We start from the raw sequence: 24,149 nt of genomic DNA on the forward strand, positions 1-24,149 counted from the left end.
TAGTACAGTGTCTGTATCCTAAACATTGGATTCATGGAGGTTTCAACCAAATGCACATTTGACAACCAAATCAAATGCCTGTCAGACTACGTAGTGAATATAACAGACAGCGATTCAACCATTAAGCAGGAAAGCACTTGTAACAGATAACTCACAGTTAAACAGTGTATAACAGTTATGCCCATATCCCAATTCTAATTTTAAAAAAGCAGGTTAAAGTAATTGATCAAAATAATAATAACACTTTTTCTTTTTGTCATGTCATGCCAAAATAATTGAAGTACACTGATATAAATAATGGGAGGGAAGAAATGCTTAGATGAACTAAAACACTGTTTCATTGAAAGGCAAACAATGATTAAACTGTTAAACTAATTAATTCATGCAAATTTGATTTCCCATAAATTTAATTCATGTTATATTTTTAGATGAAACAGCTATCAAATGCTTCTCTCTCTCTAACACACAAATTCACAGTAGAGTCACTGACCACTGGACTGGAGTGGCAATACTATCCTGATTCAAGTAACTAGCCAGTGTCAAGGATTGGATACCAGACACTGATGAGTGTTGGGACATTTAGAACATACATTAATGTAGCCGCAAAACCATCTTTCTCAGTAGGATCAATGTCATGCATAAAAGCCTGCCGGTTTTTTCTATTAAAAAAAATAAATTGTTGACTCAACATATGACCTTTGGTCAGCTAAAATTACAACAATTACAAAGGGGAATTTTCCTCCCCATCTGAAAAGGTCCAACCTTGGTTTAGAGGAAAAAATAAGAGTGGCAACCAATTCTAGCCCATTGAAACATACAGAGCAATGCATAATGCTCCCTGAATGACCTGCTGCACACCGGAAACTTATTTTCATTGGGATTGTAAATGGTGATGTGTCTGAGGTGGGGTCACCTTTAGATTAGGCAATATGAAAACTTTTTGGGAGGACCTGGGCTATTTAAATAGGCTGATCCTGTAACTGTTGTTTTCCTTTAAAATGAGGACTTACAGACCATTTACAGTCAAATAGAGAAAGCATGGACACAAACTATGTAATGCAGCGCTGGCTCTCTTCACTAATTCCATGTCGTCGTTGTTGCATATACTGATAGAGTGTAAACTGAAGTTCGGCCATAGAGTTTTTACCAAAGTCTTTATTAAACATTTGTTTGATCTTCATTTAATGTTCAGACAATGCTGTCCCCAGGTCCATTAACCATTATGAGTAAATGGCCTACAGGCATGTTTGTGTGTGTGTGGGATGGGTTTTACTTGACTGAGTCTCAGGGAGGGGTTAGAAATCCAATCCATGAATGCATCCAAATTGCACCATTTTCTCTAAGTTGTCCACTACTTTTGATCCGATCTGTAGGACCCAGGTTAAAAGTAATGCACCATGTAGGGAATAGGATGTAATTTAGACCGCAGCCCGTGTGTTTAGATCAGGATTTGAGATTCTCATTGCGTCACGTCCAACGACACCTCTTTCTCTGGCATGCCTCAGGATCAGACATACACCCTTCTGAATCATCGCTCTCTGAAGACATGGCCCCGGCTGATGGTGGTGTAGGAGGTGTGTCAGATCCTGAAGCGCCCCCCTCCCCGTCCTTGGCCCCCAGGAGGCCATTGTTGAGGCTAAGGACCCAGCCCAGCTTGTTGTGCAGCAGGTGGCGTAGGCCAGGCGGCAGTGGTAGTGCGCTCAGGGTGTCTGGGCGCTCAGGGAGGAGTTGGCGAAGGCGGGCACAGCACAGGTACTGCAGGGAGGTGGGCGCGAAGCAGGAGCGAATCACCTTCATGCTGCTCTTGGCAGCTGTGGAACACGCCATAGGGTAGAAGTGCTTGTTTTGTAGCTCTGTAGCTGCCACGCCTACAGAATAGAATATACTGTCCATTTTAGAATAGGAATTTCTCTTTTTGTGGTGACAATATCCAACTTGACAAACAAGCAGAAAGCTGGTAGAAGCAGGGGGTGAAATAGATGGGTACAGGCATAGGAAATCCTTTAACAAAATCTAATCTGAGAAACAATGCTGCCATTTTTATCTAGAGTGACAGTACCTATTGCACTTTACAATATTACTAAAGAGCAGAGAACAAAGAAATAATGAGCAAATTGAAACTAGAGATGATTATGTCGCCATGATGGTCACCAGAAAGTCAGGAAAATTGTTAAACACATTGTTACCCCGTAACCTCTGTAATTACCTCCCCTGTAGTTACATATACGCTTCCCCTGTAGTTACATATGCGCTTCCCCTGTAGTTACCTATGCGCTTCCCCTGTAGTTACCTATGCGCTTCCCCTGTAGTTATCTATGCGCTTCCCCTGTAGTTATCTATGCGCTTCCCCTGTAGTTACCTATGCGCTTCCCCTGTAGTTACCTATGCGCTTCCCCTGTAGTTACCTATGCGCTTCCCCTGTAGTTACCTATGCGCTTCCCCTGTAGTTACCTATGCGCTTCCCCTGTAGTTACCTATGCACTTCCCCTGTAGTTACCTATGCACTTCCCCTGTAGTTACCTATGCACTTCCCCTGTAGTTACCTATGGACTTCCCCTGTAGTTACCTATGGACTTCCCCTGTAGTTACCTATGCACTTCCCATGTAGTTACCTATACACTTCCCATGTAGTTACCTATACACTTCCCATGTAATTACCTATACACTTCCCATGTAGTTATCTATGCACTTCCCCTGTAGTTACCTATGCACTTCCCCTGTAGTTACCTATGCACTTCCCCTGTAGTTACCTATGCACTTCCCCTGTAGTTACCTATGGACTTCCCCTGTAGTTACCTATGCACTTCCCCTGTAGTTACCTATGCACTTCCCCTGTAGTTACCTATGCACTTCCCCTGTAGTTACCTATGCACTTCCCCTGTAGTTACCTATGCACTTCCCATGTAGTTACCTATGCACTTCCCATGTAGTTACATATGCACTTCCCATGTAGTTACATATGCACTTCCCATGTAGTTACATATGCACTTCCCATGTAACTACCTATACACTTCCCATGTAGTTACCTATGCACTTCCCCTGTAGTTACCTATGCACTTCCCCTGTAGTTACCTATGCACTTCCCCTGTAGTTACCTATGCACTTCCCCTGTAGTTACATATGCACTTCCCCTGTAGTTACATATGCACTTCCCATGTAATTACCTATACACTTCCCATGTAATTACCTATACACTTCCCATGTAATTACCTCTACACTTCCCATGTAATTACCTATACACTTCCCATGTAATTACCTATACACTTCCCATGTAATTACCTATACACTTCCCATGTAATTACCTATACACTTGCGGTTCTTGAAGAAGGTGAGTGTTCCATGCCAGGTGTCCAGGTGCACTCCTATTATGGAACCCTGGCCAAACCGCGAGGAGAAGTTTACTTTGTCTCCTTTATGATGCAACAGACCTTCAAAAAGAAATAACCATTTTATAATTATCTAGAATAAACACAAAACAGGCATTGATGGATAATTGACACAGGTTTTATGTACAGTAACTTCTGATCAAAGACCTATAAAATAGATTTAACAGCCTTTCAAATACATATTTTTATAAAATGTTATAACAAATCTTTGAAATACTTTTAGCAGTACTTGATATAAGATGTATTGTATTGTCCTACCAGTGTATGAGAGACCCCAACTGTCATCATCTTTCCCAAGCAGGCTGCAGAAAGTATGTCTGAACTTATCCAGGTTTACATCACAGGTCCCAATGCCCACCATCTACAAAACCAATATAAGAGATCTCAACATGTTCAACTTCAAAAGTCCAGGCGTGGAGGCACATGTTAAAACATTTTAGCATTTTGCTTTTACATTAATTTCATTTAGCTGATGTTGTTAACCAGAGTGATTTACACTAATGAGTGGATATATTTCTTAGAAAATCTCTTAAATTACGTTATTGCTCTTTAAAATCTAAAGATGTAAACCAATGTGTGGAGGTTGCTAAAGAGAGAAATCAGAGAACGTGCTGTGATGAGAACTACTATAGTAAACCCATTACAGGGCCTGTCCTTTGAGTTACAGATTCCAGTCTCCACTGATCCCCACAATCCTGTCTTGTGTAGAGACAGACAGAGCCTCACCATATCTGTCCCGTACACTGGCGATGTCATCTTAATCTCCCAGAAGTGCTGTCCATCTGTGAGCTCCTTGGAGCCTCTGATGGCCGCTGTGCCACAGCTGTACTCTGTGTGAAAGTTGACTTTGCGGTTGTCGCAGCTCAGCAATGTGGCCGTGGAACGGTTACTGTCATCCCACACCCAGTCAAAGTCTGCAATTTCAAGAGGTCAGAAGGTTGAATTTGTATTTGAATTTAATTAACCAGGCAAGTCAGAGACCAAGGTATTTTTCAGAGAGCCCTGGAGCTAATTTTTTTTTAAAAGAAAACACACCCATTGTACGAAAAGTGCAGAGGTATCAAAACAAAAGTATCCAACATAATACAATCCTAATGACTGACTTTAATCTTCCAAAGCACCAATGCCGTTCCGGTTCTTATCACGCTGCCCACTCAACCAGGCAGTCGAGACCGAAATCCTTACACACCAGAAGGAATGCACTCTTCGTACTTCCACTTTGGCGAAGTACACAGGTGCCCAAGCTGCCACAAGAGCTTGTCAGTTCACAATGAAGCAAGGCAACCCAATTAGATTACAAACGCCCCCAACCCATGATGGTGCCTCACAATTGCACCGCGAAATGGATTCTAACCCTGGTCTGATAATAGCAAGGCCTGACTTTACTGCTGCACCACTTTGGGAATTCTGTGATACAATAAAGAACACAGAAATAAAAAGATACACTTCAAAACATTTTTCTATGATGTACACTTCTCAGAACAGCCTTGGTTTCCCCACTGTACCCGTGTCCTTACCCTGGTCATCTTCCCCACAGTGGCAGTCTTTGACACGGTGAAAGCCCCGGAGACGTGGGTTGAAGCTGGGCTCAGTTTGGGTGTCACAGGCGCAGTACGACTCTCCTGTAACGGGTACAGCGCTGGGGACTGGGGGAACCACAGGCGGGTAGTCTGGCTCAGAGTCTGAGTCACTGTACTGCAGAGGCCAAAAGAATACTCAGCTCGTCTTGCACAAGAAAACTCTCTACATCACAGTTGTTTAACTAAATGGAAGGCAGAGTTTGGCCCCTAATTTTAAATGCTTTAAATTGTAGTTGTTTAGCAGACGCGCTTATCTATTTTTGGTGGACACTCACAGCAAATGAAAATACAATTTAAAAGATGAATATGAGGCAAAAGAATTGACAGTCACCTTTCATTTCTGGCTGTTTCGACATCTACAAACCCGATTCCAAAAAAGTTGGGACACTGTACAATTGTGAATAAAAACAGAATGCAATGATGTGGAAGTTTCAAATTTCAATATTTTATTCAGAATGCAACATAGATGACATATCAAATGTTTAAACTGAGAAAATGTATCACTTTAAGGGAAAAATAAGTTGATTTTAAATTTCATGGCATCAACACATCTCAAAAAAGTTGGGACAAGGCCATGTTTACCACTGTGTGGCATCCCCTCTTCTTTTTATAACAGACTGCAAACATCTGGGGACTGAGGAGACAAGTTCCTCAAGTTTATGAATAGGAATGTTGTCCCATTCTTGTCTAATACAGGCTTCTAGTTGCTCAACTGTCTTAGGTCTTCTTTGTCACACCTTCCTCTTTATGATGCGCCAAATGTTTTCTATGGGTGAAAGATCTGGACTGCAGGCTGGCCATTTCAGTACCCGGATCCTTCTTCTATGCAGCCATGACATTGTAATTGATGCAGTATGTGGTCTGGCATTGTCATGTTGGAAAATGCAAGGTCTTCCCTGAAAGAGACGACGTCTGGATGGGAGCATATGTTGTTCTAGAACTTGGAAATAACTGTCAGCATTGATGGTACCTTTCCAGATGTGTAGGCTGCACATGCCACACGCACTCATGCAACCCCATACCATCAGAGATGCAGGCTTCTGAACTGAGCGCTGATAACTACTTGGGTTGTCCTTGTCCTCTTTAGTCCGGATGACATGGCGTCCCAGTTAGTTAGTTTGACCACAGAACACTTTTCCACTTTGCCATAGTCCATTTTAAATGATCCTTGGCCCAGAGAAAACACCTGCGCTTCTGGATCCTGTTTAGATACAGCTTCGCCGGCAACGGCGAACGGCACGGTGGATTGTGTTCACCGAAAATGTTTTCTGGAAGTATTCCTGAGCCCATGTTGTGATTTCCATTACAGTATCATTCCTGTATGTGATGCAGTGCCGTCTGAGGGCCTGAGGATCACGGGCATCCAGTATGGTTTTCCGGCCTTGACCCTTATGCACAGAGATTGTTCCAGATTCTCTGAATCTTTGGATGATATTATGCACTGTAGATGATGATAACTTCAAACTCTTTGCAATTTTTCTCTGAGAAACTCCTTTCTAATATCGCTCCACTATTTTTCGCCGCAGCATTGAGGGAATTGGTGATCCTCTGCCCATCTTGACTTCTGAAAGACACTGCCACTCTGAGAGGCTCAGACAGGCCAATTGACATAATAAGTTGCAAATTGGTCCTCCAGCTGTTCCTTATCTGTACATTTAACTTTTCCGGCCTCTTATTGCTACCTGTCCCAACTTTTTTGGAATGTGTAGCTCTCATGAAATCCAAAATGAGCATGACATTACAAAATGTCTCACTTTCTCTTTTTGTGGTGACAATATCCAACTTGACAAACAAGCTATATTCTATTGTGAATTAAATTTAAGTTTATGAGATTTGTAAATTATTCCATTCCTTTTTTACTCACAATTTGTACAGTGTCCCAACTTTTTTGGAATCGGGTTTGTACATGTTTTACCAACTAAGAATAACAGCACTGTCAGAGTTCCACATTTCATGCGAGCATAAGTAATGGGACAATTCAACTTAAAGCAAATGTAAGTATTAAAGCTAGTGTTTAGACGCAAATCCCTTGCATCCAATAACAGCAAGTCTAAAACTCACTGACCTACCAAACTCTCAGTATCATCCATGGAGATGCCTTTACTGCAGCCATGTTTGTGCTATTGTTTGTTCTTCAGCAAGTGAAATACATGTTCAATTGGAATTAAATCAGGAGATATACATGGTCTCCCCTGATTAACTCCTTGGTTGCGCTGGTAGTGTGTTCTGTGTCATTTTCCTGTTGTATTGTAAAGTGCCGTGAGGGAGGACAGCCTGTCCCTTGTGTGAAGCCCAGGACATGAGATAGAACAAAGGGAATGTGTTTTGATTGACATAGGACAGATGGGCAACAACTTACCACACCCCTTTTAACAGTAATAAATACGGAATGTTCATGTATTATGTTAGAGACTCCTCGGATGATTATGTCTGTGTTTGAAAATAATTAATAAAACTGTTACATTGTGCCAAGAGAATTTCGTCTCTGTTCTTACTCCTTTAAGAGTGTCGATCGATGGAATTGCCATCACAGCCGCCTAATTAGTACAAGAAAGTTACTTCTGTCTGCTCCTGAATGAATTCTGCTGCTGCTGTCATTCATTACATCATTAATAAAGATGAGTGAGCCCGGTCCTGAGACACAATAGCACTATATCCACCATACTTCACAGAATGATTTTGAACATCTGCAGTTCCTTTTTCTCTCCAAACTTTATCCCTTTGACAAAGGTTCTCTTTTGTCTCATCTGTCCATAAAACACATCCAAAACTGTACTGGCTGATCTCTGTACTTTAAAGCTAATTCTAATGTGCCCCTTCTGTTCTTGGTGCTGATTAGAGGTTTGAATCGTGCAATGTAGCCTATGTAATACTCCTGCTGAAGCGTTCTGCGAAAAGTAGGACACTCTCACCTGAGCCTTATGGAGACTGTTGATGATTTCACTTATTTTATGATTGTTTTTCACAGCTCTGGTCATTTTTCCATCCTCAAATGCTGTTGTTATCCTCAGCCAACTTGGTTGTAGCTGACTGCTGAAGGCAGGTTTATTTCTTTTTCAGGACATTCTAAACTGATATTTGGGCTATGCCCAACTTTAATGCTGTGGTTCTTATTGAGTTCCTCTTTTAGCATCCAAATCGCTTGCTTTTCTTTCATAAACAGCTCCCTAGTCTTCATGTTGTGTTATACCCACTGACACCTAACGCAGACTCCAAAGACATAAGCAAATTATAGAATTGGGACTACATATTCAGAGCACTTGTGTGTGAACAATCAATACAACAGTGAACAATCAATACAACACCTGATCCATTTGAAACTCCTGTGAGCCATATGTCCCAACACTTATGCTCACATAAAATGGGAGGATGGAACTCGGACAGTGCTGATATTCTTAGTTGGTCAAATGTGTTGAAACTGACAGGAATAAAAGGTGACATTCTGCCGTTTTGACTCATATTCATCTTCAAATCGTATTTTCACATGCCCTGAGTGTACAGCAAAAATAGCAATTTTTACTTCACTGTCCGAATACTCAGGGATGGGCAGTATTCATGATGTATGTATTTAAAAATACGTATTTAAAATACGTATTTAAAATACAAAATAGGATTTTTTCATTTGTATTTGTATTTGTAAAATACTTTTTGAGAAGTCTACATGACGACATCATAGAAATGCTGCCTCTGACTGGTGCTACTCAGTCATTTGCCCAGACTTGTTGAGATCAGAACAGAAAATGGATCCATACCCAAAGAAGAAGGTCAAGGTGAGAAATGTTTAGGTTTCTGGCTTTCCATCGATTTTTTGCATAAATTGCTGCAATTTATTACAGTTCATGTTAGGTTTTGGTGTTCATTTTAGTAGCATAGGCTAAATTGTTTGCCAATTTACGTAATGTTCTAGCTAACTATTCGACCTGAGTAGCAGCCATCACAGTTAACGTTAGCTTGCTTTTTGTCAGTTGTGCACAAAAAAAATAATAAAGTGTTTCAGTGCTGTACAACATTACAATATAATGCCACGGTTTGGTGAAACTTGTTAAAGGCACATACGTGTGCCTCATTGTCATCAACACTCACTCAATCACACTTACTCTCTCACCCACACATAAGTTTGACTGTTTTTTGTAAAACTTTTGAACAATTTTGGAATACCTGGTCTGTGGTATTCTCTATTATAGTTTAAGTAAATATTCTTACTACACTATTAGTGTGTATGTGTCTTCTGTACCTATATTCTTAGGCTCTCAATAGATTCAGAGGTTGGAGCTGGGTTAATACTCCTTGACAACTTCTGTTGCAACTTTCTGATTATGGTTCTGACTCCATTTAAAATCAAAACATATTGATCATTTAATAATTGTTGACAAAGTGCTAAAATGTTTGTTTTCAACTTCCAAATAGGTGTCCAATGATTAACAAATAAATAATTAATTGATTGCTAAATGATTGTACCCTAATTGAAGTAGATGTTTATTAGGAACATGATTTTGCATACCATTAAATTAATGACTGCCTGACAATATATTATACACTGCTGTAAAAAATTATGGGAACACAATCAACACGGTACAACACCAAGTAAATTAAACTTGCAGACGATTCAGGTTGCATAGGTTTTCCAGCCCCTCCAGGTTGTCACATCCATATGTGCCATCGCAAGAAGGTTTGCTGTGTCTCTCAGTACAGTTTCAAGAGCATGAAGGAGATACCAGGAGACAGGCCATTACACCATGAGAGCTGGACAGGGCCGTAGAAGAGCATCAACCCAGCAGCAGGACAGGTATCTGCTCCTTTGTGCAAGGAGGAACAGGAGGAGCACTGCCAGAGCCCTACAAAATGACTTCCAGCAGGCTACCGGTGTGCATGTTTCTGACCCAACTGTCAGAAACCGACCCCATGAGGGTGGCATGAGGGCTCACAGCCCAGCACCGTGCAGCACAATCAGCATGTACCAGTGAACACCAGAATTGTCAAGATCGCCATTGGCGCCTCGTTCTCTTCACAGATGAGAGCAGGTTCACACTGAGAACATGTGACAGACGTGAAAGAGTCTAGAGACGCCATGGTGAACGTTATGCTGCCGGCAACATCATCCAACATGACCAGTTTGGCGGTGGGTCAGTGATGGTCTAGGGAGGCATATCCTTGGAGGAACGCACAGACCTCCATGTGCTAGCCAGTGGTACCCTGACTTCGGTACCGGGATGATATTTGCAGACCCATCGTCAGACTGATGCAGTGGGCCCTGGGTTCCTCATGTAGCCAGACTGTATAGGCAGTTCCTGGATGACGAAGGCATTGATGCCATTGTCCGGCCCTCACGTTCCCCAGAAGTGAATCCAATTGAGAACCTGTGTATCAGTATGTATGTATCAGTGCATCTGACGCCACCAAATAGCACCACAGACTGTCCAGGAGCTCACTGATGCTTTAATCCAGGTCTGGGTGGAAATCCCCAGGACACCATACACCGTCTCATCAGAAGCATACCCAGATGTTGTCAGGAGAGCATATAGACACGTGGGGGCCATACACTACTGAGGCACATTATGAGTTGCCGTGATGAAATTCACACAAGTTGGATCAGCCTGTGATTTCAATGGTTTACTTTGATTTTAGGTGCAAGTTCGAATCCAGCCCTCTAATGGTTGGTGGTTTTGGTTTCCATTGACTGTTGTTACATTCAAGTTCAGTTCACGTATTAACAAATTACAGAATGTACAGTAAAGATTTAGATCTTTAATACATTTCCTTCATTGAGGCGTGATGTGTGATTTAAGTCTTCCCTTAATTTTTTTGAGCAGTGTATTTATGATTAACAATCAAATGATTAAATACTTAGAAACAAGTTGCTATGAATAAAGGTGCCATCTGTTGTCTTCTTACGAATGACTTGTTTGTCATTGAGTCAGTGTTGCTGATGCTAAATAGGCCCTTCATTACCAAACACCAAGTAACTAAATTCAGATATAATTGTGAGTCATTAGCAAACTGTTAACATTAAAATGTTGGTTAATTTTAAACTAACCTTTTTAATGTTAGTGAAACACAACTGGAATAAACTACCAGAAGATCTTAGACGTGCCCCAAACATATACATTTTTAAAACACTTCTCTTTTCCCTACGACTGAGCACTTAAACTTAACCACACTGTTAAGCCATTTAGCGTCCTATGTTTTTATCCCATTTTTTATCTTTATATGTTTTATTATTATTATGATGTTTTCATATATATATATATATATATATATATATATATATATATTTGTAAAGCACATTGAATTGCTTCGATGTATGAATTGTGCTATATAAATAAACTTGCTTGCTTGCTTACACATTAAACTGTTGGTTACTTTGAAACAAACCTTGATCTGGGTGATGACAGGGATATGTGAATATTCAATCTGTTAATTGGTTGCATATGTCCGATTTATTGCATAACTCGTTAGGCAGAGAAAAGCTGTTGCTATCAAACATTGTCTATTTCATCAACTGAGTCAGTGTACTGGTGAAGGGATAGATCAAATAGGCCGATAGATGGAAGGTTTGCAAAATGTTCCCTTGTAAAAGTATTTTTATTATAATACAAAAATACAGTTTTGGATACATGGCATGGTTGCTGTAATTTGTAGTTTATTTTAATATATTAAAATCAAGGTATTTGGTATTTTACTTTTTTTTTATGGTGAATCTTTGCCCATCTATGTTAATACTTAAGGATGGCACTATATATATTCTTACCAAATTTACAAAGTAAATGAGATCCAACAACCTTCAGATTAAATTTAATGGGAACAATAAAACCATCTACACAGAATGAATTTGACACTTCTGATCAATGTTCAAAACAGACCTTTACCTGTAAACGTTCATAGCCCCACTCTTGGCTCTCTGAGGCCAGAACCAGTGCCCGGGCATCGGCATCACGCCGAATACCGCTCCACACATATCGCCATGCACGGCTGTTCCTGCTCCGCCTTGACATGGCAGTTACTGCAGGATACCTGGAGGGGGAGAATTCAGGAAGACGGTCAGGGTTGTATCGCTAACGGGTACAATCTTAAGGCACTGTATTCGTGCCCAAGTTCTGACTAGAGCCGTATAAGCTCAGAAAGTTCTCGTTCTTACAAAGTAGGCAAATGTGTAACGAGGAAAACGTATTAAGTTTCTATCATATTAATTGGGAAATAAAACACATTCAGGGGAACAGAATAACTGATATGCATTTTGTCAAGTGTCCATTCTCCCGTTTTTACCTTTGACAGGCCTGCACTAATGTTTAGCCTAGCCACACACCCACCCGCTATTATGGCAAGAAAAAATATTGTAGCTACATTTGTAGCTAAACCTACATACCTGTGCATCAACACCAATAAGCAAATTGCATAACACGTATGCAATCAATAAATCTGTAGGCTCCTAACCTCCTACGGATTACATCATTTTCAATCATCCGGTACGTTTTGGGGCCTAGCTGGCTCGTGAAGTACTCTCTAGTTTGCACTCGTGCTACAAAATTTCCAATTCAACGTCTAACATTCACTAGCTGTAGATACTTCGTCAAGAACTAAACTTTTAGATCCGTATATCGTTGATAACTAGTTAATATATATAGTTAATATATGTATATACACCCTATATATAGGGTGTTTTTATATATATGTGTGTGTGTGTGTGTGTAACTCCAACTACACACAGTTTACTTCTTCAACGACATAGAAGAAAAGCTGTATTGTTTTTGTTGACGTTAGATAGCTAGCATGGAGAACTTAACCCACATTTGACAAGCGTTAGCGCGATTGCTAAATTACAGTACTAACCTGCACTGTACCAGCTTGCTTGTCGTCACGTTTCCTGATCCACACTTGAAAAATACGCCTTCTGTCTTCGCAAATACAAATGTCAGAGGACTTTAGAGGCTAGGATCTTAACCAAATATTTGCAAAGTACGTATTTCTTTATGAACATGCTTGTCAAGAAAGATACCTTGACTCACTATCACGTCTCATGACCTACTTTCAGAACAGACGTAAACAATGCATTGTCAAACCCCGCCCAGCCGCCGCCAGTGATTGGATACTTGTATCATGCAACCACTATTTTTCTACCGGAGTGGTCAAGGCGACGATTAAAATCACATTTTAACAATTTGAAGTAAGACAGTTTCATCAGTTTGTAGCAACCGAAATGAGTTAAAGTTATAGAAGTGGTAAAGAGCTAGAAGTATTTCTGGTATCAATTGTCCATAAAGAACCAATGTCATACCCACAACCAGTTATATGTTGCTGGATTAACAATCAATCAATCCAATGTATTTGTAAAGCCCTTTTTACATCAGCAGATGTCACAAAGTGCTTTTACAAAACACCTGGCCTTAAACCCCAAGGAGCAAACAACAGTAGTGTTGAATTTCAGTGGCTAGGAAAAACTCCCTAAGAATCCAAAAATGTACGAAGAAACCTAGAGAGGACCCAGGCTCAGAGGGGTGACCAGTCCTCTTCTGGCTGTGCCGGGTGAACATATTAAGATTATAATTGTAATAATTAATAAATGCATGTGGGCTGAGTCTAGAGTCTATTTAAACTTAGTCCAGGTCGTAAGCATGACCTGATGGACAAGGAAAGGGACAACACAGGGGAAGGGGAGGTGTCAGCACAGTGGCTGCTGAAATCGTCACGATCTGCAACATAACCAGGAAGACCCTGGACAGGGACAGCAACAGGTTCCCCAAGCAAGGTACTCCGCAGATGTGGCCCAGGACCTCATGCCCTCCTATGTTCAAAACGGGAGGAGACTGGGAAAATTCAGAAAATGCATTCCTCATATCAACAAGGATTTATAGTGGAGAAGGAGAACTGACCCTACTCCCCCAACACAATAATATAGCAGCATAAGACCTTTGGACTGAGACAGGGGGGTCCAGTGACACTGTGGCCCTATCTGGGGGAGGTCTTACAAGACTTACGTGGAAAACAGGTGCCGCTGAGCCTGCAATGCTGGCAACTGCATCAATATGCTAAACCGTGTAATACTGCAGTTGAACCAAAAAAGATCATTAAAATACAAATGAATTGCTCAAAAGGCAATGCTATGCAAATTACCCTTTGCTGTATTCTGGTTTAGTTCTGTAACAGCAACAAATAAGATTTACATGCCATACGCATGTATACAGATCTACTCCATTGGATAGAGACTGTCATAAAATCATGAAATAATTTTACAGAAATGAATGTGGTTTGGAGATAGAGATTTATTTGGAAATCAGACAGAAGAGGCCCGACAGTGAGAAACCGCAATCACACGGGCACAGCCGTACTACAGGTCAACGGTACGAATGAGTATTGAGAATGACATATTAGAGTTAAAACAAACATACACACGCACACACACGCTTCTTTACATGCTGGCCATAAACAAACAGTCAACTACCACTCCAACATCTGGACACCAGAGACAATCTCCATAGTAACCACTTGATACATAAACCAGAGGAATTCCAAGCACTTATAACAATTAGACAGTGCAATTCATCTAGCTATACACAGATATTTATAATATAGATATATAATATTAGGAATTCAATAAAGACTTTGTTCCATTTAAACAGTTTCATTAACATTTCAAGAGCTTCATAAATAATTTGAGAAAAAAAACATTTTCCATGTCCTCATAGTAAGGTCCTTTTGACGCTGATGTGAAAATGGTCCCCAGAAAAACAACAAAAGAAAATGTTTGTCCAACAGTCAGCTCTTTGGACATTAAAAGAACAGTCACCAAAAACCAACAAACACAAATGAAAAAAGGCTGTAGGATGGGGGTAAAGTCTTATACTCAAGCACACACGGGACACTACATTTACAGAGCGAATTTACATGGGGTTGAACTACTGGGACTTAAGGCCCACTTTACAAGACGAAAAAAAGATACAACAGGAAAAGTATAGAGGACACGAGTTCCGCTTCCAGCCCAAACCAACCCCATTACTCCCAATTTTGCACTCCATAGTATCCTACTTTTGACTAGTGCACTATGACTCTGTTCAAAAGTATTGCATTATTTAGGGAATCAGGTGTCATATGGAACACAAACCATAATACTTCAAAAGCCTTCCTCATAGATGACTGGTTTGAATAAGCAATGTAAGAGGTGGCTTTACATTTACCACAGTACTTATCCAATCTATTCCATCTAGAAAGGACAATCTAAGTGTCATCCGGAAGAAGAGGCTGAAGGGAGTTGATTTGGAACTGGGAGTAGGCCTATTCTCCAATTTGTTCATAATTTCATTGTTGTTTACATATGGAATGGATGACGTATCGTTGACTCGACGTACACGGACAGACGGTATGACTCCTCAATTATGTTATTATTTTGTGGAGAGGATGAGAGCCACAATAAGGCCGTAAAGCCCCAAAACCTCTGCAAAGATCAGGATCAGGATCATGCCCACAAATAGCCTTGGCTGCTGGGCTGTACCACGAACACCTGCGTCGCCCACAATCCCGATGGCGAAACCTGCTGCCAGCCCACTCAGTCCCACACTCAACCCAGCACCAAGGTGGAGGAAACTCCTACGGAAGAGAGGAAAAGGCGGATTTAAAACCAAAGCGTTTATAGTCATAGAGATTGCAGACAGTTTCACAATGCTACCCTACTGTAAAAACAATAAGGTCAAAATCCACCAACGTTAATACCCTATTACTACCAATCAAATCATTTTAGACATGCAGTACCTGGTAGTAGACTTTGATAAAAAGCATTTATAATGTTTGAGGTCTTACTTGTAGAGGGTGACCTTTTCGGAAATGTTGTTGGCGATGAGAACCGCCACCACCAGCCCATATATGGCAATGATACCAGCCATAACCACAGGAATGATGGACTTCATGATGAGTTCGGGCCGCATCACCGACATGGCAGCTATGCCCGTGCCGCTCTTAGCCGTTCCATAGGCTGCCCCCAGCGCTGACGGAGAGGAACAGAGAGTATTTAGATTTCTAAGGCCATTTGAGAATTCCCTACAATGGAAGAGATTTACTGTCTAAGTTGGTTTTGGAGACATTACATTAACCTGAAAAACCTATTGAAATACATTTTTACACAGCTAGTCAAATATCCAGGAGGCTAGGTTGCCTCCTGGATGCCCAGCCTCATGTGGCAAGAGTGTGTAGGCAGTTCCTGGTCGACGAAGGCAATGATGCCATTGACTGGCCCTCACGTTCCCCAGACCTGAATCCAATTGAGAACCTCGCATGTTCTCAATTGGATCAATTGGATGTTATGCATCGGTCCATCCAACACCACCAAGTAGCGCCACAAACATTCCAGGAGCTCACTGATGCCCTGATCCAGGTCTGAGAGGAGATGAAATTCACAAGTTGGAACAGCCTGTAATTTCAGTTGCTTTTCAGTTTACTATGATTTTTGGTGTGAGTTTGAATCCAACCCTCAATCGGTTGGTGATTGTTTTCCATTGACTTATGTCATTTTGTTCTCAACAAATTCCACAATGTACAGTAAAGATTTTGATCTTTAATATATTTAGTTTGACTCGATGTGTAATTTAAGTGTTCCCTTAATTTATTTGAGCAGTGTATTTAAAGAGCTCAGTGGTCAAGTGAGGACCAATGAAAATCAGTTTCCATCACCATGTTTTCTATGAAAAGACCTTAAAACATCTGGACAAAAAAGAGAAAAACTTATGAGAAATGCATTAGCACAACAGCATTGCACATAACATTTGATTATTTCTACACAAATAGACTAGTTTTGCTTGGATTTCAGAAGGAACTCTCTGTCATACACCGGTGGTAATGACGGAAGGCTAATGTCATCCGACGTGTCAAGTCCCTGATTCTGTTAAGGCCTATGTTATGTCGATTCAAAAGGTTCCCCAAAGTGGCCTGTCTGGACCCTTCTGTCCGATCCAAAGCCCACTCATGAGCATGCCTCATCAACAATATTTATTGTGTATCAATCATGTCTTCATTATGACTGTCACAAATGGACAGTTCTCTAATGTTCAAACCAACATTTTATTGGTATTCCGTTAATGTCAACAAATAGCTATCAAAATTCCATGTTAACTTGCTCATTTAGCTTGTTTTCATCCAATTACAAACCATCAAAGAGCCACAAGACTTAAGGATGGTAGAGTCTCTGTCTGGTAGGTTAAGTATTTAGCAGATGTCTGGCTACTTAAACGATGATAGCTTAAAAGCTTAATTAGGTCTTGTTTACATTATGCAAAATTTCCTTAGAAATATCGAAGACTTGAGTCCAGGGTCCGAAATTAACACCCGCCAAGCAACAAACACTGGTAGATTTTCTGTTTGGTAGATTCTCAGAAGGCTGCCACCCTGGCGGGTAATTGTTTGTACCGAAATAGTAATGTAATAAAATCTGTCAGAATGGCTCAGAGGACATTACTGATGTTTGCATTACATTGAAATCGACCCATTACTTCAGTGAGAAAATATGTGTGCATTTAAGGAACACTGTAATAAGGAGTGAAGTTCTGATAGCCAATCCGGTCTTAAACTTGTTCTTCAGCTCTTGCGCCGTAGTAAGATAGTCATTTCTGTACTGACAGTGAAACGGTGAAGTTATTTGAAGCAAGAGAAATCTCCCAGACTGAAGACTCTACAGAGTCTGTAAGCTACAATGTCCATACTTTTAAAAGTTAGCTATGCCATAGCCTAGGGTAATGCTGCTGCCTGTGTTTTAGTTTTGTGAATAATTAGACAGGGAGCAAGATAATGGTTTCACATTTTGCCAGTGAAACCATGGAAAAAGGCTATAACTGCTTCATGCAATTCAATTAAGTTTTTAGTTTTGGAAAATGGATTGTAAATTACTGAGACAGTGACTGAAGCTAGGGTAGAGGTATTAGAGGAGGAGCAAGCTGAGGAACAACCAGCAGGAGTTGGAAGACAGAGTGGCCCAGAGAGTAGTGAGACTGACTGAACCAACAGAAACAGAGGTGAGCATGTTTTTCCATTTGGGGATTATAGGAATAAAATCCTAACCCATTAGCAAATACAGTATACATTGTTAGTATTCATTAAACCATAGGTAGTTAAAAAGCCTTTAACAGATAGGGGCTTTATAAGGGATTCATTCAATATTTTCACATTACATGTGTCACTAGCATTCCTATTATTAACATCTTGACCTCCTTTTAGCCAACCTGTGAAAAAACATAGGGCTGTGGAATTGATCCTGAATAACAAAAATGTAAATTGACATGGGGTATCTGGGGTTCATATGACATGGGTTATCTGTAAAACAATCAAAACATGAAGTGTACATTAGTTCATGGGCTATTCTCAGAACATTTTGTTGCCACAATTATTAGCTATATATTATTGTTACATCTAAAATGCTGAATGTGTAGGGCCATTGTTCTCAACTTCATTGGACATTTTAGAATTTCTAATAAATAAGCTATAAAATAAACACATACTCTGAGAATTTGTAGAATTTCAAGAAATTGTTTTAAAATAGTATTAAGATAGGAAGGGGCAAAATCACATAAAGGCTTTGTGAGAAATGGAGGAGATTCAAGAGGCTGGCTGCAGTATGATGATGGTAATAATTTGTTCAGTGTGACACAAAAAGGACATTTGTTTTGGCTGGTAAAATATTTGCTTGGCTGGTGGATTTTCTCATCTACCAGTGGCAGGTGAGCCAAAAAGTTAATTTCGGACTCAGCTTGAGATGCTCAATTATTTTGTTGTGTAAACCTGCAGATATCGATAGCTCAAGATGCCCCCATCTGAAGTAGTGTGCAACACATTTACGCCAAAGCCTGTCTAGAGTTCTCCAAGTGTGAGTACAACTGTGTGGGAACCGTAGTAAGATTCTATACAGTTCACACGCATATCACTCCCTTTTTCTGTAATTGGTTACAATCCTGCATGACAAGTTTTGAACATGCTACTGTATAGAAATTAAAAAATCCAATGCTATGGAAATGATAATGCAAACTCAGACATCTATCCAGCGTTTTATTCCCTCTTGTAATGTAAACATGCCTTAATAAAGGAAACTAATAATAGTAAATTAGTTTCACTCTGTACAGTCAAAAGAACTACTATGCAATCAGGTAAGATGAATAAGCATGAACTCAATTTGACTGGTCAAGACCTGCAACTGCAAAGTTGTAAAAGCACATAGATTGTGAAAGAACCACAGCCTCAAAAAAAACAAAAAAAAAAACTGACAGAGGTGCAAATCAGCCAGGTATCTCAGCATAAAAGCCTTTTCACCACTCAACTATAAAAACCTATCAAAAGTTTAATGTCCGAATAAGTGACTCTATGTTGTCAAATTATTTCTGCAGTTTAAAGGCTACCAAATTAGCTTCAATCTTGTCAATGTCAGCAGAATTACAGCAACTAATTAAAACAAACTCTTCCCTTCTGTCGTGCAGGTTTTACTTTTACATTTTGTCAAAAATTCTATAAAAAATGTATAGATCATTGAAATGCTTTTTAAAATTGATTTAGATGGCATAATGATTCCCTACATAAAAGTCACCTAAATTAGGTCTTGAACTATGTAGCAACTAGGAAATGGCATTGCAATTTAACTTAACTGCCTGCTATTGGTCCTTGGAGGAGAAATTTTGAGACTAGATGGAAGACAGGGAGGGTGCCACTTTCCCATTTGGCAACAGAAGCTGGTGTACCTTTTACCTACCAATAGAAATTCCAAACATCAGGTGCACTTCTGTATGCACTCAATTTCTGGTATGAAAATGTGATAAAATAGCAAACCTGTATTAAGGCATATATAGTATGGATATTTTATTACATTAAAATACAACAATTCTTCATACACCGATCATCCATAACAGACCACCTGCCTAATATTTTGTAGGTCCCCCTTTTGCCAACAAAACAGCCCCAACCCATCGAGGCATGGACTCCACTAGACCTCTGAATGTGTGCTGTGGTATCTGGCACCAAGACGTTAGCAAGCAGATCCTTTAAGTCCTGTAAGTTGCGAGGTGGGGCCTCCATGGATTGGACCAGTTTGTCCAGCACAACCCACAAATGCTCGATTGGATTGAGACCTGGGGAATTTGGAGGCCAATTCAACACATTGATCTCTGTTGTGTTCCTCAAACCATTCCTTAATAATTTTTGCTTCGTGGCAGTGCACATTATCCTGCTGAAAGAGGCCAATGCCATGAGGGAATTCCCTTGCCATGAAAGGGTGCACATGGTCTGCAACAATGCTCAGGTAGGTGGTACATGTCAAAGTAACATCCACATGAATGGCAGGACCTAATGTTTCTCAGCAGAGCATTTCCCAAAGCCTCACACTGCCTCTGCTGGCTTGGCTTCTTCCCATAGTGCATCTTGGTGCCATGTGTTCTCCAGGTAAGCAACGCACACGCACTCGGCGATCCATGTGATGTAAAAGAAAATGTGGTTGATCAGACCAGGCCACCTTCTTCCATTGCTCCGTGGTCCAGTACTGATGCTTACGTGCCAATTGTAGGATTTTTCAGCAGTGGACAGGGGTCAGCATGGGCACCCTCACTGGACTGCAGCTACGCCACCCCATACACAACAAACTGCGATGCACTGTGTGTTCAGACATTACTATTAGTACCAGCATCAACTTTTTCAGCAATGTGAGCTAGAGTAGCTCCCCACGTGCATCAATGAGCCTTGGCTGCCCAGGACCCTGATGCTGGTTCAACACTTTTACTTCCTTGGATCACTTTGATCGGTACTGACCACTGCAAACTGTTAACACTCCACAAAGGCTGCAGTTTTGGAGATGCTCTGACCCAGTCGTCTACATCACAATTTGCCCCTTGTCAAAGTCGCTCAGATTCTTATGCTTGCCCATACGTAAATGAATAAATAAATAGATTAATAGCATATTAAATAGTCTAATACCATGTGACTTACATGATTTGTTACCAAGAAAACAGCAGGCCCCTGCTCACTCTTACAGAAAGATATTACAGAGTGTTTGGTCATATGATTAAGCATGGCACAAGATCCAAAAGTCACACACTCAGGCAACAACTCCAGCATATGACTCCAAAATATCGAAGGCGAAGCAGACATCCCCGGGACGGTTAAAAAAAAACAAGCGATGTTGCAAGGCCAGCACGACCACAGAAACGTGTAGTTATTTCAAATAGCCTTCAATGATTAATATGCAATACGTAAACATTTAAATCCATACATTTTAATACACATTATTCAACTTACAATATTAGTCAAAATATTTTTTTCCTTTGGTCGATCAGAGTTGATGCGACAAATAAGCGGCTGAACGTGTTTGTCTATTAAATAATAATGTTGCGTAATTAGGCTATGTTATGGCGCATTGCAAAACAACTCTAAACTAGATTTATACATAATGAAATGTAGACAAACAAGTTTCAGTAAATGATCTGCGCCGATAACTTTACGCAGAGCTGTCAAAAGCTCTAATATCGTATGGAAACTGACGTTGGCCTCAGAATTCCTTATTGAAAACATGATTTTGGAATCAAAGTACTGTGCAAAAAGATAATTGTCTATAAAAATAATTGTGAACTGGCTCAAATAATTTTGATTAGACAATGTAATGATTGCGACAGTCCTAGTTGTAGCCCATACGCTCAGTTTGCAAAGACTTAAATGTTCATTCTGCTGACTAATTTAAATAAAAAGCATTTGTTGGATCATATAATTTTTGTTTCATTGCTGTTAAAATGTAGGTTATTATATGGCTATTTAAAACTTGTCCAGCAGCTGTTCTATATGGCCGTAATTACAAGATTTTAATGGCCATATTGGTGGCATATAAAGAAATGGGGCATGGCCTAGGGGTCCACCAGTTGAAGTCACTGCCTCTGGTGTCTCAGACTGCTGAAAAACAACAACAAAAAAATACTTCAAAGACATGGGATGTGTCCAAATAGGGCTGCATTACTCCTACACACCAAGCCCCATTCCTGGTTACTGGGCAGTTCCTCCGGCACACAGTGATATTCAATATATGTTCACATGCTATTCTGTCAGGTCAAATATAGTGAATTGATTGTTCCAAACAAGAACAAGGTTGCTTGACAATTCCCTTATTAATAAGTCTTATTTTATTACTATACCACAATAATTTCAACAGTTGACCGATGTGTTTTTAAACGACACAAAGCATGAGATTTGAAACATTTTGTAAAAAATTTGCAATTACCAGTAGACTCTGCACAACGTGAAGCCCCATGCCACTACTATCTTCTGAAGGGTACGTATGATCCTCACTTCCCCACAGATCTAAAGGCACTGGATTGGTGAAAGCAAGGACTTGAGGTAGTACCCACTAATTTTCTTTCTAATCAGTGTAGGGTTAGTAAACTAGCGCACACTTGGGAATTCAGGATAATTGGGATACAGCTTTGTAGTACTGAACCCAGAGACAGTCTGGTTTTACCAATTAGGTAAATAGCTATACAGGCTGCTCACACTACCTGCAGAAATAACTGTGAGGCTAGCTAGAGGCCAGTGGTCACATGCCTTTCATGTTACTTCTCTTAAACACATTACTGAGATTTTGTGAACATAATGTTAGCAAACAAAAGCGCAGACAAATGTTGGATCGTCTGGAGCTCCATCAAATTTTGCAGTGTATGCTGTGAGTTTAGCCAGTTACCAATAATCTAAACGGTTTCAGCTTAGACTCAAATTATAAAAGAACAAGGTGTCCAAACAACTAAGTTAGGCAGGTGTGACTTCTTCCCTCTGATAACTCACAGCCCACCTCTTACAAGCCTCAAGGCCCACTTTGAGGCCTGGCCCAGAGTTTAAGAAGCACTTGCTTAAATGATACGTCAGTTAAGGTAGCTACCAACTTAATTTGAGCCGTGTCAGAATCGGACTTAATGTAATTCATTTCCTCTGATGTTCAACATTTTATTTGCCAAGCTCAGCGATGAAACATTGTAGATAGCATTAACCGAAAATGGCCGAGATGGTTTAAACCGTCTCGGTCACGCTGGCTTCGACTCCACTCAGCAGAAACTGTCACTAACCCGCAGTCATGACTCGTGAGGTCACGACGGCTCGTCGAACAGGGTAAATTAGAAAAAGCAGCATCATGATAAATATATAACGGCCTGGGTACCCCTCTAACTGCGTACCAGTGGTAAAGATAAATAACAGTGTCTCCCTGAATATGCAAGCGACCCAAACCAAAGATGGCCGAGTGTGGAGAGTTCGGACTCCAGGGCCGTATCATGGTCTTTAGTTAATCAACCTTGTAGACCAGAAACTAAGGCATGAGCAAGCAAGTTAACGTTAACTAGCTTCTCACTGGTGGACAAGACGACATACTCACACACCCAACATATCTGATTTAATGTAACACATATCGCCAATGTTCCCACGCAAGCAATTTACCAATACAATTTTCAAATACCTATATCAAACGGTTTCTATATACAGTTTACAGTACTAGCAATAGTTTGCTAAGTCATCAATGTCAACGTCACCTGCTATGAATCCCTACACCGTCACCTCGCCATGGAATTGGGGAACTACAACGGCCACTTACAAGCCAATCGCATCCTTGAGTCTTCTTTGATTTTGACATTTACCACTATTCCAATTGTAGACTTTTCAGACGAGAGCAATCGGACAGAAATTATGCATTCGATTATAATTGTGTTCATAGTTACCGCTGAAAACCATAGCCGCAGAGGCTCCCATCACTGCGAAGAACGGAGAGTATTCGGGGCTTTCTGACGACATATTCCACCGATTTCGGGAATAACAACTGACAGTAACAGCACACAGACCTTTTTAAGGGCAACGTTTCTGTCAATTTAAAAAAAAACTGTCAATTTAAAAAAAAACTGTCAATTGCAAGGGCCTTTCATATGAAACAGGAACGAAACACGAAGACGCAACCTTTTCACAGGTCCACCGGTGCAGCAGAAGAAAATGGCGATATGGTGGATGTCACATGATCAGTCCACTGGGCATTTCGTATTGTGTTGATTTAGGGGTGTCCTAAATTAATTCTGCGTGTCATTGTATGACTATTTCGTTCAGGGATGAATAAAAACAATATTTTCAGAGTATATAATGCATTAACAAAAAAGATATACCTTGTTGTATATCATTTCAATAAATTACATAAGATCCCTATTTTTGTGTTAGTTAT

The 24,149-nt window shown here is 40.4% G+C and overlaps 2 protein-coding genes across 3 annotated transcripts; both read right to left on the reverse strand.

The window, feature by feature from the left end:
* Window positions 1–1,135: 1,135 nt before the first annotated feature.
* On the reverse strand, window positions 1,136–13,017 carry spsb3a (splA/ryanodine receptor domain and SOCS box containing 3a). Of its 2 annotated transcripts, none has more exons than XM_020050908.2 (7): window positions 12,794–13,017; window positions 11,833–11,977; window positions 4,904–5,081; window positions 4,113–4,300; window positions 3,645–3,747; window positions 3,303–3,428; window positions 1,136–1,811 (listed from the first exon to the last, which is right to left on the reverse strand). In XM_020050908.2, exons 2-7 carry the CDS (start codon window positions 11,956–11,958, stop codon window positions 1,468–1,470), a joined length of 1,065 nt encoding a protein of 354 aa, XP_019906467.1. In that variant the 5' UTR covers window positions 11,959–11,977; window positions 12,794–13,017; the 3' UTR covers window positions 1,136–1,467. The 2 variants fall into 2 exon arrangements, with proteins under 2 accessions (XP_019906467.1, XP_012991154.1); XM_013135700.3 differs by having other exon boundaries at window positions 1,136–1,868.
* A 1,186-nt stretch (window positions 13,018–14,203) lies between these two features.
* atp6v0ca (ATPase H+ transporting V0 subunit ca) lies at window positions 14,204–23,940 on the reverse strand. The gene is made up of 3 exons (XM_010873926.5): window positions 23,662–23,940; window positions 15,755–15,938; window positions 14,204–15,544 (listed from the first exon to the last, which is right to left on the reverse strand). The coding sequence occupies exons 1-3, from the start codon at window positions 23,732–23,734 to the stop codon at window positions 15,340–15,342; spliced, it is 462 nt and encodes a 153-aa protein (XP_010872228.1). The 5' UTR covers window positions 23,735–23,940; the 3' UTR covers window positions 14,204–15,339.
* Window positions 23,941–24,149: the final 209 nt, after the last annotated feature.

Source organism: Esox lucius, chromosome 11, assembly GCF_011004845.1.
Source record: "Esox lucius isolate fEsoLuc1 chromosome 11, fEsoLuc1.pri, whole genome shotgun sequence".
Lineage (NCBI taxonomy): Eukaryota > Metazoa > Chordata > Actinopteri > Esociformes > Esocidae > Esox > Esox lucius.

Coding starts and splice junctions, on each gene's coding strand:
- spsb3a (XM_013135700.3), bottom strand. CDS start 11,958: ATGTCAAGGCGGAGCAGGAACAGCCGTGCATGGCGATATGTGTGGAGC. Junction 4,301..4,903: donor CTGTGGGGAAGATGACCAGG/GTAAGGACACGG, acceptor TTGAAATTGCAG/ACTTTGACTGGGTGTGGGAT. Junction 3,429..3,644: donor TTGGGGTCTCTCATACACTG/GTAGGACAATAC, acceptor TTCTTTTTGAAG/GTCTGTTGCATCATAAAGGA.
- atp6v0ca (XM_010873926.5), bottom strand. CDS start 23,734: ATGTCGTCAGAAAGCCCCGAATACTCTCCGTTCTTCGCAGTGATGGGA. Junction 15,939..23,661: donor TGCGGCTATGGTTTTCAGCG/GTAACTATGAAC, acceptor CCTCTCCGTCAG/CGCTGGGGGCAGCCTATGGA. Junction 15,545..15,754: donor GAAAAGGTCACCCTCTACAA/GTAAGACCTCAA, acceptor TCTCTTCCGTAG/GAGTTTCCTCCACCTTGGTG.